Source organism: Vidua chalybeata, chromosome 11 (assembly GCF_026979565.1).
Source record: "Vidua chalybeata isolate OUT-0048 chromosome 11, bVidCha1 merged haplotype, whole genome shotgun sequence".
NCBI classification, from domain to species: domain Eukaryota; kingdom Metazoa; phylum Chordata; class Aves; order Passeriformes; family Viduidae; genus Vidua; species Vidua chalybeata.
In genome coordinates this window covers 13,375,322-13,391,065 of record NC_071540.1, presented here as the reverse complement: position 1 = coordinate 13,391,065, position 15,744 = coordinate 13,375,322, and the positions used below count along the sequence as shown (strand labels likewise).

At 62.0% G+C, this 15,744-nt stretch overlaps 3 protein-coding genes across 5 annotated transcripts; 2 read left to right on the top strand and 1 right to left on the bottom strand.

Moving 5' to 3' along the window:
* Nucleotides 1–225: 225 nt before the first annotated feature.
* LOC128793634 (chymotrypsinogen 2-like) lies at nt 226–2,387 on the top strand. The gene is made up of 7 exons (XM_053952990.1): nt 226–292; nt 415–518; nt 638–717; nt 831–909; nt 1,415–1,595; nt 1,998–2,131; nt 2,197–2,387. The coding sequence occupies exons 1-7, from the start codon at nt 226–228 to the stop codon at nt 2,356–2,358; spliced, it is 807 nt and encodes a 268-aa protein (XP_053808965.1). The 3' UTR covers nt 2,359–2,387.
* A 326-nt stretch (nt 2,388–2,713) lies between these two features.
* LOC128793662 (probable D-lactate dehydrogenase, mitochondrial) lies at nt 2,714–4,252 on the top strand. Its single transcript, XM_053953026.1, has 4 exons — nt 2,714–2,985; nt 3,100–3,212; nt 3,479–3,620; nt 3,703–4,252. The coding sequence occupies exons 1-4, from the start codon at nt 2,755–2,757 to the stop codon at nt 3,892–3,894; spliced, it is 678 nt and encodes a 225-aa protein (XP_053809001.1). The 5' UTR covers nt 2,714–2,754; the 3' UTR covers nt 3,895–4,252.
* A 73-nt stretch (nt 4,253–4,325) lies between these two features.
* BCAR1 (BCAR1 scaffold protein, Cas family member) lies at nt 4,326–11,063 on the bottom strand. Of its 3 annotated transcripts, none has more exons than XM_053953024.1 (7): nt 10,978–11,063; nt 9,488–10,177; nt 8,131–8,292; nt 7,798–7,902; nt 6,235–7,383; nt 5,943–6,032; nt 4,326–5,605 (listed from the first exon to the last, which is right to left on the bottom strand). In XM_053953024.1, the coding sequence occupies exons 1-7, from the start codon at nt 10,987–10,989 to the stop codon at nt 5,090–5,092; spliced, it is 2,724 nt and encodes a 907-aa protein (XP_053808999.1). In that variant the 5' UTR covers nt 10,990–11,063; the 3' UTR covers nt 4,326–5,089. The 3 variants fall into 3 exon arrangements, with proteins under 3 accessions (XP_053808999.1, XP_053809000.1, XP_053808998.1); XM_053953025.1 differs by lacking the exon at nt 10,978–11,063 and adding an exon at nt 10,944–10,962; XM_053953023.1 differs by lacking the exon at nt 10,978–11,063 and having other exon boundaries at nt 9,488–10,473.
* Nucleotides 11,064–15,744: the final 4,681 nt, after the last annotated feature.

The following is a 15,744-nucleotide window of genomic DNA, read 5'->3' as shown; positions in this document are numbered from 1 at the left end:
CTCCAGGCTGCCACCCAGATAGGGGTTCATCCAGAGGTCTAGGTGCCTCGGACACCAAAGAGTTGGATGCGAAGGTTCCAGTAGTGGCAAGATGCCGGTGGCACCATATCTGCTGCAACACTATCTCCCAAGGCCGCGGTGGCAAGGCCAGAGGCAGCGGGGAGGTGCCCAGGGGTGCATATAAGAGCCGCCAGGTGCCAGGCAGGTCTGTCCTCACAAGTGGCAATGGCTCTGCTGTGGGTGTTGAGCTGCCTGGCGCTGGCGGGCTTTGCCCGTGCTGCTCTCCCTGAGAGTGCGTGGGGTCGTGGGGCTTGGCGGGGCGGGCTCGGGGCTCGGGCGGGCGGGAGTGGTGGGGAGGGGACACGGGGCCGGGGTGGCCGGAGCCGCCGCCCCACGGCCACCTGTGCCCCGCAGAGTGCGGCGTGCCCGCCATCACACCCGTCATCCGTGGCTACAACCGCATTGTCAACGGGGAGGCGGCGGTGGCAGGGTCCTGGCCATGGCAGGTGTCCCTCCAGGTGAGAGCCCGAGGCGGGCCGGGGGCAGGGGTGGGTGCGGTGTGGGGGGCCGGGCACGGAGCACGCCGGCGGTGGTGCCGGCGGCGGTGCCGGGTGCTGAGGGCAGCTCTCCCCGCCAGCGCAACAACGGCTTCCACTTCTGCGGCGGGTCCCTGATCAGCGAGAACTGGGTGGTCACCGCTGCCCACTGCGGCGTCAGGTAGGCACCGGCTCTGCTGCCGGCTGGGCCGGGGCTGGGCACGGGCACAGGGTGCCCAGGGAACCCGTTGTCCCCGTGCCGGTGTCCCGTGCTCAGTGCCCGCCTGTGCCCAGGAAAACCGACACCGTGGTGGTGGGCGCCTACGACCAGGACGCACCCGGCCCTGATCAGCAGGAACTGAAAATCGAGAAGGTACCTCCAGGGCGGGGTCCGTGTGCCTGCGGGATCCCACGGCCACCACGGGCGGCCTGGGGGCTTATGTCCGGGTCCCCCTTGTCCTGGGGTTTGTGTTCCTGAGGAGCCCCCGGTTCCGCTTACCCTGAGGGTCAGGGTTCCCTGGGGTGTCCATGGTGTCCATCCCTGCACTGCAATCCCCTGGGGTGTCCCTGCTCCCACTCATCCCTCAGGTCAGGTCCCCTGGATGTCCCCATGTTCCCAGGAATTCCCAAGGGATAGGGGTTCAGGCCTCAGGGTCCATTTCATCCCAGGGCAGGGGACGTGGCCTGGGGTGTCCCTGCTCCCCAGCGTCCCAGGGACTGAGCCCAGCAACCCAGACACCCTTCCATCATGGGACCCACAGGAGCAAGCCCCGGGGTCCCCACTAGTCCCCAAGGTCCCTACTGATCCCTGTGGAGTGCCCAGTGCCCGGCACCCTGGCAGGGGGTGCAGGTGCTGAGAGCAGTGCTGCGTGCTTCAGGTCTTCAAGAACCCCAAATTCAACATGCTGACCATCCACGACGACATCACCCTGATCAAACTGGCCACTCCGGCGCAGCTGTCGGATCGCGTGTCCCCCGTCTGCCTGCCCAAGGCCACTGACGAATTCCCGGGGGGAATGACCTGCGTCACCACTGGCTGGGGGCTCACTGACTCCAGCGGTAACTGCACTTTCTTGTCCCCATCCCCATTCCTGTCCCCTGCCTCATCCAAATACCCACCCCCATCCTTGTCCGCTGTCTTCCCTGTCCCCTTCCTCATCCATATAGTTAGTCCCTGTCCTCATCTGAATCATAATGCTCATGGCAATCTCCCATCCAGATCCCCATGCAAAAATCTCCCATCCAAATCTGAATCTGAACCTCCATCCCATTCCCATATCCCCATCTTTGTCCCGGTCCCATTCCTCATCCCCTTCACCAGTCCCCAACCCTGACCCAGTCCTGTCCCCATCTCCACCGTCATCACGGTCCTGTCCTCCTCGTCCCGCCCTCCCCGTCCCGTCCCAGCCCTTTTCCCATTCCCGCTCCGCGCTGACGCCCCCCGCTCCCCGCTCCCCGCAGCCTCGGACACGCCGGCGGTGCTGCAGCAGGCGGCTCTGCCCTTGCTCACCAACACCCAGTGCAAGGAGTTCTGGGGCTTCCGCATCCGCGACGTGATGGTCTGTGCCGGCGCCGACGGAGCCTCTTCCTGCATGGTACGTGCCCCCGGCCCCCGGCGCCCCCGGGCCCCGCCCCGGCGCTCACCCGCTGCCCCGTGCAGGGCGACTCCGGGGGCCCGCTGGTGTGCCAGAAGGACGGCGCCTGGAACCTGGTGGGCATCGTCTCCTGGGGCAGCAACACCTGCGACACCAAGACGCCCGGCGTGTACGCCCGCGTCACCAAGCTCCGCAACTGGATCGACTCCATCCTGGAGGCCAACTGAGGCCTGCAATAAACGCTGCCACCCCCGGAGCACACTGTGTCCTTGTCACCGTGCCGGGACGGACGGGAGCGGGGCACGGGACAGGCGGGGGGCCGGGAGACCCCCGGCTGAGGATGGGGGCATGCGGTGGGCTGGGGTCGGTTCTCTGGGCATGAGGACACCTGTCCAGGAGTGCGGAGCGGCATGGGGACACCTGGCTGGAAAGGGGACAGATGGACGGGGGGAGACACGGTGACTCCTGTCTGGGAGGGGAGGAGCGTGGGGACATGTGGTCTCCTATGGGGTCATGGACCCCTGGCCAGCTGCGGGGATACTTGAGCAGGCATGGGGACACCCTGAGGGTGGGGGCCATGGTGAATGCAGTGACTCCGCCCAGGCAGGGGACAGCATGGGAACATGACCAGAGGCACTGGTGGGAGGCAGGTCCCTCCGCCAGGGACACACTCGCGTGTGGCTGGAGCCACCTTAAGGTGTCAGTGTGGGGGAGAGACAGACAGGCTGCGGGGGAGGGCAATGTCCCGGTCCTGTGCAGTTCCCATGTTCCCGTTCTTGTCCCGTTGCAACATGGCCCTGCGGAGGGTGCTGGCGCTGGCGGCAGCTCCGAGGCGCCGCAGCTGCTGCTCCAAGGTGGGCCCGGGGCTCCAAAGGCCACTCAGGTCCTGCCGCGGCCACTTGGCCTCGTGCCCGCGATCAGACCCTCCCCAGGGCAGCCCTGACGCGTGCCCGTTGTTCCCCCCGCAGCCCTCGCTGCCCCCTGACTTCGTGGAGGCCCTGGGGGCCGTGGTTGGGGCCCCCAACGTCTCCACGGCCACCGCGGTGCGGGAGCAGCACGGCCACGATGAGTCCATGCACCCGTGAGTGCCCTTGGAGCTGGGACCCCTGGGAGGGGAAGGGCCGTGGGAAGGGTCCTAGGGAAGGGAAGAGATGCGGGGAAGGCAAGAGCCATGGGAAGGGGAAGGGGCATAGGGGAGGGGCCGGGTCCGAGGATGGGAAAAATTTTGGGGAGACAAGGGGCCGTGGGGAAGGGAAGGGGCCTGTGACAAGTCCCAGGCTGGGGAAGGGGCCATGGGGAGGATCAAGTGGTTAAGTCAGTTGGTCAGTGGTGCTGGCTGTCCCCCAGCTGTGCCCCCCCGGACGTCGTGGTGTGGCCCCAGGCGGTGGGGCAGGTGCAGGAGCTGGCAGCCCTCTGTCACCGCTGCCGTGTGCCCATGGTGCCCTTCGGCACTGGCACCGGCCTGGAAGGAGGCGTCAATGCCGTGCAGGTATCGGCTCCCCCGGCACCTCTGACCCCCCAGGGGCTCTCGGTGCCCGGCCGTGCCCAGACTCTCAGGTGCCCTGTGCCAGGGCGGTGTCTGCTTTGACCTGAGCCGCATGGACGCCATCGCAGAGCTGAGCCTCGAGGACTTCTCGGTGACAGTGAAGCCCGGTGTCACCCGCAAGGCCCTCAATAAGCACCTGCGTGGCACCGGGCTCTGGTTCCCTGTCGGTACCGTGGGTGTGGGGGGAGTCTTGGGACTGGGGGTGACAGCAATGTAGGGGCTGGTGATGAGGACACACTTGAGGAGCTGCAGATTTTGGGGTGTCCATAGGTGTGCTGATTCCAGGGCAGTAGCAGAGGTGCCTCTTGGACTGAGGGTGCCATGGTTCCTGAGGTTCTGGAAGGGATGGACAGCCAGGACCTGGAATGCTTGGTATCACATCCTCTCAGCCACACCAAATCCATAGGTCTCATGGTGACCATGGCCCCTGGCAAGGTGCTGGGTGGGACTCTCATCTCATACTGTTTCTGGGGTCATGTGGCCCCAGTGCCCTGCACTGCCACCCCCATCCCTTGTGTCCCATTAACCCTCTGTGCACCAGCAGTCTCCAAAGGCTAGGAGATCTAGGAGGGCAGGATCTCCCCAGCCCTGCCACAGAGCCTCTCCCTCACCCCAGCAGGCACACACAGATACCCAGGAGATAAGGGGTGTTTCTAGGCAAATCTTTATACTGCTGAGGGACTTGGGGCCATGTTTTGGAGGGGACTGCCACGTGGTAGCTCCGGGAACCAGCGGAAGCTTCCCCTGTGTTCAAAAGGCACCAATTTCGGTTCACGTTTCGGTTACAGCTGGTACTGTAGCACAACCCGACACATGAGAACGCACAAGGTAGCCCCTTCCTGCCCCAGCAGCTCCCCATCACCCCTAAACCCCATGGGGACCCCTATCCCCAGCCTCCAGCACACAAGGGGACAGTACAACCCATCTCTGTCACACCATCACAGGGGATGGCTTCCACACCATTAGAATCTCCTGGCCACCATGGAGTTCTCCAGAGTGCACTGTAGAGTCCTCCCGAGAGCAGAGCAGCCAAAGCATCACAAAGGGCATCCCAAATTGCCAGGCACATCTTTGACTCACCAGGGACATGGCCCCATGCCCTTCAGCCCAGAACTGGCTGCCAGTTTTGTATGGAGAGAGGAGAGTGGGGAAGGAGTGGACATAAATCCATCTCCCAGCTTTGCTTCCTTATGGGCACAGCTCAAACCATTCCTGGCCCCTGGCCAGAGGGAGGAGGAAGGCATATGATGGCTGCAGCCCCTCACCTCTGTTCCCACAGAGCCCCAGCCCCCCGGTGCGCGTGGGAGTCTCTATGTACATGTCTGCTTACACCAGGTGGAGAGGACTTGCATGGAGGGAAATGTATGTCTGGGGATGGGGGCCAGAGAGAGGGGACAGTGGCTCTGAGGCCATCACATTGCTGCCAGCTGGCCCAGCACCATCCTGAACTGCTGCGTGCTGTTGGCGAGGTCCTTGACACGCTCCACCATGTCCTTGGAGGCGGAAGGAGACGGGTAGTGGAGGGCAGCTGCCTTGGTGGTCATCACGATCTCCTTGAGCATCTCACAGAGGAGGTTGCTGTAGTGCATCACCTTGTGCTGGACGTCCTGGGCCTTGGCCTGGCGGGACAGCGTGTCCCCAATAAAGACGAGCTTGTGGGCACTGAGGATGACAAACTTGCTGTGGGCCACAAAGATCTTGGGAGGTTGGTTGGTGCTGACAGCAGTGAAGAAGGCATCGACAGCATTGGTGAGCGTGGTGAGGTTGGCCTCGCACTGCTCCAGGTAGAAGAGGAGGAGCTGGCGGTCAGCAGGACACAGTGTCCCACCGCCCCGCGCAGGGCTGTAGTGCTGGGGGGGGCTCCAGTTGGACAAGTCGTTGTCGATGGGGCGCGTCACCTCCTGCTCCAGCCGCTCAAACTGCTTCAGCTGTGGGAGAGACAGGCATGGGGCAGGGTGGCCACTGAGCCAGCACCTGCTCCCCTCCATGGAGCCACCAGCACAGGTGGCCATGGCCACCAGCCCCAGGGAACACAGTGAGAGACAGCGCCAGCCCCAGGACAGCCATGCCAAGCTCCTCGCCGGGATCAAGGTGCCTACTCCCCTCCTTACTGGCATAACACTGGTATGGAAGGCAAGGTAGAACACACCATGAGAACATCCAGAGAAGAGGGCTGTGGTCAGACCAGCAGCAGAGGTTACAAAGGAATCAAGACACAAGGCCCTGTGCACAGCAGCACCCACCTGCCTGCCCCAGTGCTCTTACCTGCTGGTGCTCCAGCTGGTCCTTGCTCTGCCGGATGATGTTGCCTTTCTCCAGCAGCTCCTTCTGGGTCTTCTCAAACTCCTCCTTGCCCTGCAGGGGCATGACATGGAAGGGGTCAGCAACATCAGCCTTACCAGAGAGCCTCCACCTGCCCTAGGACATACCCTGGTCCACAGAGCCCTCAAGCTGGAGGGTAAGAGAAAAATGTAGGCAGAAGCAGTGCTGCCTAATTCCCCCTGTGCCAGAGACATAAACGCTCCCTGTGGGAAGCAGCCCCCATACCCGTGCCCACCTGGAGATGGACATAGTCATAATCCTCCATCCAGCCGCTCTCGCTGTTCTCATAGGGCCCGTCAGGTGACTCCTGGGCCAGCAACTTGGGAGGGGAGGGCAGGGGCCGTGACTGGATGCTGCTGGCCTTGTCGGAGGGGTGAGGGGGCCCATGGCCACCACTCTCCACCGCCGGCTTTGTCCGTTTGAAGAGAAGGGAGGCATTGCCATGCAGGAAGGAAGCCAACTGCTTAGTGTCATCAGGAACACCACGTGAGTGCATGATGAAGTGCTCCAAGTCATCTGTGCCTGGCTTGCTGCTGGCCAGAGCACTGGGAGCCCAGTGGCAAGCGTCCAGCGCTTGGCCGTGCCTTGTCAGGGCCTGGTAGACCTCCTCCATCTTCTGCAGCTGCTTGCTGAGCTTCGTGTAGAGGGAGCGGTCAGAGGCCTGGGCAGCATTGCCCACTGCCCCCCGAGCAAACTCCAGCAGGTCCCGGAGGGCTGTCCGGACGCCCTCGGCTGCCCCACGGATGTTGGCAGCATTGACCTCCATGTGCTCGGGGCTGCGCCAGTTGGTGCTGATAAAGGACATGAGGTAGGAGACAGCGCTGCTGACGCCGCTCTGGAGCTTGGCCAGTGTCTCCATGGCGGAATCCAAGTCCAGGGAGAACTCCTTGCCGGCACCCTTAGCCGGCTCCTTCACAGGCACCACGTCCAGCGAGGATGTGGAGATGTTGCTGCGGGTGCTGCCTGTGCTGGAAGCCGAGAGGCGCTTGGCATCAGCACCCTTGGCCTCGCGGTCTACTTGCGGTGGGACGTCGTAGATGTACTCGCCCTCCATGTCCACAGAGCCCTTGCCTGGGGCGTGCAGGTCCCGGGGCACATCGTACACCTCCTGGGAGGGGAAGGTGGATCCCCCCAGCTTCTTGAGGCTGGGGGGCACATCATAGATCTCGTGGGAGAGTGGCAGCTCAGGAGCACCTTTCCCAGCTGCTGGGGGCACATCATAGACATCCTCTGGCAAGTAGGGCTCCTGCTGGGCCAGGATGAGGGGGTGGCGGGAGGGGTCGAAGGCTTTCTGCTTGGCAAAGGCGGGTGGCACATCGTAGGTCTCCTCCCGCGCTGGGCCATCGGGCACATCCTTGCTCACTGAGGGGGGGACATCGTACACCTGCAAGGGCAGAGCAGTGGCACTGTCAGCACTGCTGGGAGAGGTGGCCTGGGGCAGGTATGGAGATGCAGGCTGGCTGCCCCGAGCTGCAGGGCATGCAAGTGCCAGCACTGAGCATCCAAGACAGCATTGAGATGAAGCCATGCACCCCAGGGGTGCCCCTGCCCTTTGGGACAGGAAGCAAAAAATCCTAGAGCAGCCCAGGTTAGAAGGGACTTTGAAAGATCATCTGGTCCAACCTCATCCCTGGATGCGAACATCCAGCAACCCATTCCTTGGCATTCTGAAAGCCTCCAGTGTCAGGGACATCACCACATCTCTGGAGAGACTGATTTAGTAAATTACTTTTGTCCTTGTAAAAATCTGTTTGTCAGTCTTACACAAAGAAGCTGGGAGCTTCCCAGCAGCACTTACAGTTTGGTGCAAGTTCTTCTCCACGCTGGGGGGCACGTCGTATATCTCTTGCCCTGGGTCCTGCCCATTGGGACCCTTCACTGCCATGGGAGGAGTGTCATAGACCTGGAGGGGGGGGAACACAGGGTGATGTGTCAGAGATGGTATGGCCACCCACCTCCTCTCAGGGACCAGCTGGGAATGGTGGAGGTGCTCAGAAGTGGTACTGAGGTCAGTGAAGTATAGTTTTGGGTGCAATTTAGCCTGGTATGGATCTCAGGCTGTGACCTGGGGGTGATCTCCCATTCTTAAGGGCAGAGACAGAGATTTCCTCGACACCCCAAGCAGCCTCACCTCCTGGCTGAACTGGCTCGGGACCCCTCCTCGGACAGGTGGCACGTCATAGATCTCCTGGGAGCCCGTGGAGATTAGGTGGCGAGGGAAATCATACTCAATCTGCTCACCCTTGGGGGAGTCATAGACATACACCTGGCCCACACGGGTGGGCACCAGCACCTGGAAAGAGGTAAAAGACATGATGTGGGCACTACCGAGCATCTCCCATCCTGCATCATTCCCCCAAAACCCAGCAACGGGGCCAGAGAGAGGATGGTTGCTGGATTCCGTACTGGATTGCCTGGAATTAGGGTCTGCCCGGTGCCACGGGAGGGCGCTCCCCGGCCGGGTGTGCGGCGATGCCGGGATGATATCACCGGTTATTTATAGCGGCGATAGAGTCTCAGCGAGAGACAAAGCCCGGCCGGCACAGCCGTGGCATGCAGAAAGCAACGGCCGATCCAGGCATGGGCTGGGGTCTGCCAATGCCTGGAGATCCCTCCCTACCCACAGCTCTGTGCCTCAATGGGTCATTTCATGGTGACACCAGAGCGGAAAATAACCAAACCCAGCGGGTAATGGCACCCTGCCCAACCAGTGCCAAGGAGGGCTGAGATGTTGGGCTCCTTCTTCCTTTTCGGATGTTCCTTGTGCCCTGGCTGCGATTTGGCAGCTCCGTCCCCTCACTGGCTGCTTCCCAGGGGTATGAGTTGGAGTAGCCTTCCTGGAAAACACGATACTGAAAGCACCTCACTCCTCTTCCTGGGGATGACGTGCCAGGGTAGGGGCAGAGCCAGGAGGAGGCTGATGTCCGGGATGGAGCTGTTAGGCTCTATGCTGGGGACAGCCTGGTGGCTCACCCTTGCCTCACCAGTGTACCTAGCAAGTACTGGCAGGCTGCCTGGCACAGTCGGGAAATGCTAGCACTGCCTGTCTGTTCCTGTGTACACTCCCAGGAGGAGCAAAATCTCACAGCACTGTGCTGGGTACCACAGCTCCTTCCACAGCTCCAAAACCTGGCATCCCAAAATAGCTCTTGGGTTACCAACACTCTGTGCCCATACCAAACACACTGCCATGCCCTGGGTGACATCAGCAGAGCCCACAAGGACCAGAGTGCTGAATGCTGTGCCAGCCCCAAGAGGGGTAGCTCACACCAACCAGGGCACCTCAGCCACTGCAGGGACTCTCCAGTGCACCCACTCCTGCCAGCAGTGTGGGCAAGGATACCCACACAACCCCAGCAATGGGCACATGGGCTGCCTGCTCCAAGCGTAGCAAGCTGAGAAGTCCAAGCTGTGCCCACTTGTACCCAAGGGCCACAGAGCACCCCACAAACACAACACACTCCCACACTCCAGTCTTGCCATCCTACCTTTCCCTGGGGCTTGTGTCCTTCCCAGCTCCTCATGTCCAATGATGGCGGCACCTGGTAGATTTCTTGAGCCTGACCAGCTGAGGGAGGAACCTGGTAGACATCCTGGGGGGGACTGGCAGAGCCCCCTGGGTACGCCTCTGCTGCCTGGCCCAGGGAGGGGGGAACCTGGTAGATTTCCTGGCCAGGGTTGGGGAAGGTATGGGGAGGTGCCTGCTTCGGGTAGGTGGAAGGCTGCTTAGCTGGGGCAGGAGGAAACTGTCCAGTGGGTGCTGAGCCCGGGTACAGACCCTGCTGTCCCTTGTTGGGGACTGGCATCAGATAGACATTGTCCCCTTGGGCGGCATAGGCAGGGTGCATGGGGGTGTACTGCGAGGCGGGCGACAGCGGGGTGTAGCCCCCTTGGTGGTGGAAGGGCAGAGCCGGCTGGGGTACAGATGGCTGCGGCGGTGCCTGCCCCTGTGCCGGGGCAGGCGCTTGCTGCTGCGGCTGCTTCTTGTCGTACATCCCCACGAGAATCTTGAGGCGGTTCCCGGGAACGATGCCCTGCCGGCCATGGAGCGAACAGAGCCACCAGCCATCCAGCCCCTGCGTGTTGCGCTCCAGCACCGTCATGATGTCGCCCTTGCGGAAGGAGAGCTCGTCCGGGGACTCGGCCACGTTGTCGTACAGCGCCTTGGCCAGCACGTTCTGGAAGAGAGCCCCGCGCCGGGGCGGTGAGCCGGGCCCCGCCGGCCGGTGGGGCGTCATCCCGGCGATGCGGGGCGGCAGCTCAGCACCGGGACGGAGCCCCGCGGGCCGGGGGCTTCGCCGCGCAGTTCCCGCCAGCTGGATCTCCCCGTTCCAGCCACCGCGGGATTCCTCGCTGGAGCAAAACCCACCCTTCCCAGAGGTGGTGCTGGGAAGGGGCCGGGCCCTTCCGCCTCCCCGGTTTCGGGGGGCCTCCTCTGCCTCTCCCGCCCCTTCCCTCCGCCGACTGGGAGGAAGTGCCGGGGCGGTGAGTCAGCCGTGGCCGTGGCCATCGCACGGCACCCGTCGTCGGTCCCGGGCCCCTTCCGCCCCGCGAGATCCCCGAGCCGGGCCTCGGCGGCACCTGCCAGCGCTGCTCGGGGCCGTGGCGGCGGGACAGGTCGCGGCTCGCCCGGGATGGCAGGGCCGGACTCCCGGCTGTCCCGCGGCCCTGCCCGCCGGCGGTGCCGCCCCGCCCGGTGGGGCGGAGGCCTGGGGAGGCCCCTGGCCCCGTTGGGCCCCCCGCGAGTCCCGCAGCGCCCTGACCCGCAGGAGGGAGGGGGCCAGGCAAGGCCTGGCCGTCTCGGAGCGGGGGAGCTCGGCCAAGGTCACGCCAGTGGGATCGGCCGCACAGGAGAGGCCCTGCCCGGACCGAGCGGTGAGGGGGCTGACGCCTTCCTCCTCCTCCTCCAATAGGGCCCCCCAGCAGCCGTTCCCCTCGCCCTACCTGTCCCCGCGCACGCCCCCGTGTCCCCGCTCACCAGGTAGTTCATCTTCCCGCGGGGCCGCTCCGGCCGCAGCGGGCCGGGTGCGGGGCCGAGGGCCGGGCCGGGCCGGGGGCGGCGGGGCCGGGGCGCGCGGGCGGCGGCGGCGCCGTAGGGATCGTTATAGCGCCGCGCGCGCCCGGCCCGGCCGCTCCGCCCGCCCCCATTGGCTGCGCCCGCCCGAGGGGCGGGGCCAAGGGCGGGGGCGGGGATAGGGGCGGGGTCTCTGGTGAGGGGCGGGGCGGGCGCAGAGTGAGCGACGCGTGTGTAAAGGTGACACTGGCCAGGGGGTGTGACACTGGCCAGGGAGTGTGACACTGGCCAGGGGGTGTGACACTGGCCAGGGGGTGTGACACTGGCCAGGGAGTGTGACACTGGCCAGGGACTGTGACACTGGCCAGGGAGTGTGACACTGGCCAGGGGGTGTGACACTGGCCAGGGAGTGTGACACTGGCCAGGGACTGTGACACTGGCCAGGGGGTGTGACACTGGCCAGGGGGTGTGACACTGGCCAGGGAGTGTGACACTGGCCAGGGGGTGTGACCAAGTGCGACAAAGGGTAAAGGGATTGGAACAGGCGTGCAACAGATGTGCACTGAAGGGTGTGCAAGAGGTGTTGTAGTGAGCCTGCACTTGGTGTGTAACAAAGGCTATATGCAAGGTGCAAATGAAGGAAAAAGGCTCTGCAATGGGTGTGTAATGATACAAGGTCATTGAAGGTTAGTGGGTGTGTAACAGGTGGGCAATGGGTGTGCAATAAAGGCTAACAGGTAACTGGGGAGTTCTGGGGTGTGTAATGGGGATGGTGTGTAATAGCAGGGGGATTCAAGGGGCAGGTGATGGGTAGCTGTAGGTGCAACAGCTCACATGGCACACCGTGGCACATGTAGCATACCATGGCACACATTGCACACTCTGGCACACATGGGACACCTGGCACACAGGGCACACCACGGCACCCGTGGCCTGTCTGGCCTGTTCAAATGGCCTGGCTACATGGCCCATGGACACCCCAACAGCTGGTAAGCCTGGGTTTGGCATCACTGTATGCTGTACCACAGTCCCTGCCATCATCTGCAGAGAGCTGGGAGCAGGCTGGGAGGTCATGGCTGCAGCTGGGAGCTGTGGGAGGCACACGTGTGAGCTGTGTGGGGGCACAGGACCTATGGACATGCACAAGCTGCACGGACACCCATGCTGCTCCCCAAGCGTGTGAGAGCCAGAACACATAGGGAACCAAGGGAAGGGACGCAAGGGGTGCCTGCAGCCAGTGAGCTCAAGGGCAAGTGGGCAATGAGTGGGCCTGTGTGAGAGCCGCAGGCCAATGAGCGAGTGGTGCGTGTGGAGACAGGCCAGGAATGTGCCCTGACTGGGCAGGTGCCTCCTGGCCGCCATCCCCATCACGGCATTTCCTCTCACCCTCCGGGGTTACTTTCAGGCCACACCAGGGTGGGGCGGCAGAGCTGAGGCCAGATTGCAAACACATGCCCTTCCCCAAAAAGCAGTACTTGCGCCACCACCACTGTCCCCAGCTTGGAGGCAAGTGTCCCTGTGTATCACTGGCAGAAAGGGAAACTGAGGTACAACTGTGGGTGGGAGACATCCGGTGGCAGGGACTGCGGTCGCGCCTGCAAACCGCAGCTGCCCCGGCGGGCGCAGCCTGAGGACTGCGGTTTCCTCTTGTTGGTGACAGCGGTGACAGCGCAGGCACTGAGCACCGTGGGCATCCTTGGGATGGGCTCCAGGCTCCCCAGCCTCTCTCCCGCCACTCTACAGCTGATCCCACGAATCCCATCTGTTTGATTTGGAGACCCTGAGTCTGGTGTGGGCCCACCAGACCAGCAGTGAGAGTCTTCTGGGATCCCTGAGGTGTCCCCAGGGTGAAGCTGCCACCACAGGACTTCAGGCAGGTGCTGAGGGGCCATAAACTTCCTGCTTTTGGACTTAAAAACAGTGGGAATATCACTTTTCCCTCTCCCTGTGTTGATGCTCAGGTCAAAGTGTTCACTGTCAAACTCAATCCCATTTTTGGTCCATCAGAGCCAAAAATCACTGCTTGCATCTGCTGAGCACCCCAAGCTGGCAACAGCTCCCGCACATTCCTGCTTCTACAGCCAAGCAGCCGTGGGGCAACAGGCACCAGCAGGTCCTCCTTAGGCTTCTCCTACCTTTGAGAAAATGAAATGCCAAAAAGAAGATGAAAAGTGGAGCATTACAGGGGCCCTGCAGCACTGTGGATGCTCAGAGCTGGATTGGCTGCCAGAGCATCCCTGTGCTGCTGCTGGTGGGGGTCCCAGCAGTCCCACGCCACGATTCCCTGCCAGCTCCACTGGACACAGGGCTGGGTGTTTCGGGATGGATGCTCCTTGGGATGCAGGTTGCCCCAGCAACGGTTGCTATGGAAAACACTTCAGTGGCAAAATTTCCAGCCATATTCATGTGTCCGTCATTGTCTTCCGGAGAGTCCCTGGTGTATGGTGAGCCAGGCACGGCTGGCTCTGCACGGGCAGGCTGCCGCTGTGGCTGCAGGGGACTGGCTGTGCTGGGCCCAGCTATTCCTGGCTTTTTGCAGCTTTTCCTGGTGGATATGGTGGGAGAAGGTGTAGGAGGACTCCAAAGTGAAATCTGGGGGAGCATGGCAGATGTACAATGGACAGGGGGAGCAGGCTGTGCTGAGCCATGCCGTATTAATTGGCTAGCAACCAATTAATGTCCCATTGGCCCAGCTGTGCCCCAAACATTGGATGAGATTCATTTTGGTGAATCAAACATAGGGCACAGCTCTGGGACAGTGGGACATACCAGGAAATGGGGTGGCACTGGGATGTTTGCTGGGACCAGCAGCTTTGGCTGGGGCTTCCAGCTCCTGCCCACAGCCCTGCCAGGTCTGTGCTTCGGAAAGCCGCTCCCCACCTCCTGGAGCAGCAATAGGATTACACAGGACTGAGTCTCCTAGCAATGAATGAAGAAATAAATCCTATAAGGCAGGACAGGATTTATTAGACTTCAATATTCTGGAAATAATGAGGACATTTCTCTTGGCTTGTAATATCACGGGACCCAACAGGATCACAACCAGGATTTATCCCCGTGCTTCTCTGTGGCACTGTGTTGCTTCTTTGCTGTGGAGGGAAGATGCTGGGGGAGGCTGCTTGCCTTTCCAAAGAACAGGATTGCAGGGCACCCCCTCATCTCCAGCAAAGCCAAGGCAGACTGCAGGCCTCAGGCTGCCCCAACAGTAGCAGCTCTGTTTGTCTCCCCATTCATCCCCTAGTGAGGGCTGGCGCTGATCCTCGCCCCCAGCTGGGGCTCACTGCTGGGAGCGGGAAGGGCTGACAGCAGGAAGGGCTGTGCCATCGCCATCAGCTGAGTTTCAAATGTCAGTGCCAGTGCCCACCACCAGCACAAGGATTCCCTGGGGTGGAGACCCTCAAATGGGGTGGGAGACCCACAGGCTACTCAATTTTTCCCCATTACTTTTGAACACACTGCAAACAGAATCCCACTGTGCTGCTGGGTGGGACATTGCTCTGAAGGAGAGGTGGGAAGAGGCTGAAAACAACAAATTGGAAAAGAGGGTATGATGCTGCCAGCATCACCTTCCAGGTACCAGCTCTACCCCTCAGGGAACTGCTGCCCTAGCTGCAGAGAGATGCTCCTAAGGTCAGCTCCATGCTCTGGTCCCTCCTTCTCCCAGCTGCCACGCTTTGCCCGATGGCAGCTCTGTCCATGAATCCCATTGTGGTCCTTGGGACAGCCTGCGGCTACAGGATGCAACCCCAGCCAGCCAGCATTCAACCTCCTCCCATGCTGAGAGCCAACATTTATTCCTGCGTCCCTTTCACCGGAGCAGCTTTAAATGCACAGTGTTACCTCCCTGTCATGATTCCCGTGGCCCTGTAACAGCCCCCACCAACCCCAGCAGATCAGTAAAGCTGAGCCTGTGGGTGTGGGTTGGACACAGCTGGTTTTACCATGGCCCCAGCACACGGTGCCGTGGCAGAAGCCCTGACCATCAGGACACACAGACACAATTGGAGCCTTGTTTGGGGCTCAGCTGCACAAGGGGCCCCTTCAGGCAGCCAGGGAAGGGGGAGCTCCTCAGGGTGAGGTGATGCTCTGGCCATGAGGGACTCCTTATAGGGCCAAAATTACCCCAAGCAAATGCCCAGGGTGGGTCCCAACCCACGGAGAACACGTGAGCTTCCCAGAGAAGACAGCTCAAGGTGGGAATGTCTCAAAAGATGGACCCACACCTGAGAACATTGCTCCTTGCAGAAAGTGCAAGGCTGCCGGGGACATCAAGGGCTGGTGGGGACGCTGAGGGCTGGTGGGTGCTGGGACCACCCCCCTTTGTGGGAAGGCAACTGGGCAAGGAAAATAGCAAGCAGAGAGGGGTTTTGGTTGTTTTATTTTTTCCTTCCAAAGCAGCCAAGCTGTATTTTCTGGAGACCTGTAAATCACTCCTCGTCTTCAGAAAAGAGAGGCGAGGAATACATGATCCAACCCAGCAAAAACGCGGGACGCTTGGGAGCGTGGAGGAAGCCAGGAATCAGCCCAGGCTGGAGGCTGTCTCCCAGCCATCCCGCCAAGCCTGTCCCAGCTTGCTGGGCCAGGAGCTGGCACTGCAGCCCAGCATCCTCAAGCTGAGCTGGGCACACCATGCTGCCATGAGCTGGGGAGCCCAGCAGAGAGGGGCGTCCAGGCTCTTGGCCACTGCCATTACATTGCTCTTTTCCAGCAGGTCAGGTTGCTTCCAAGATT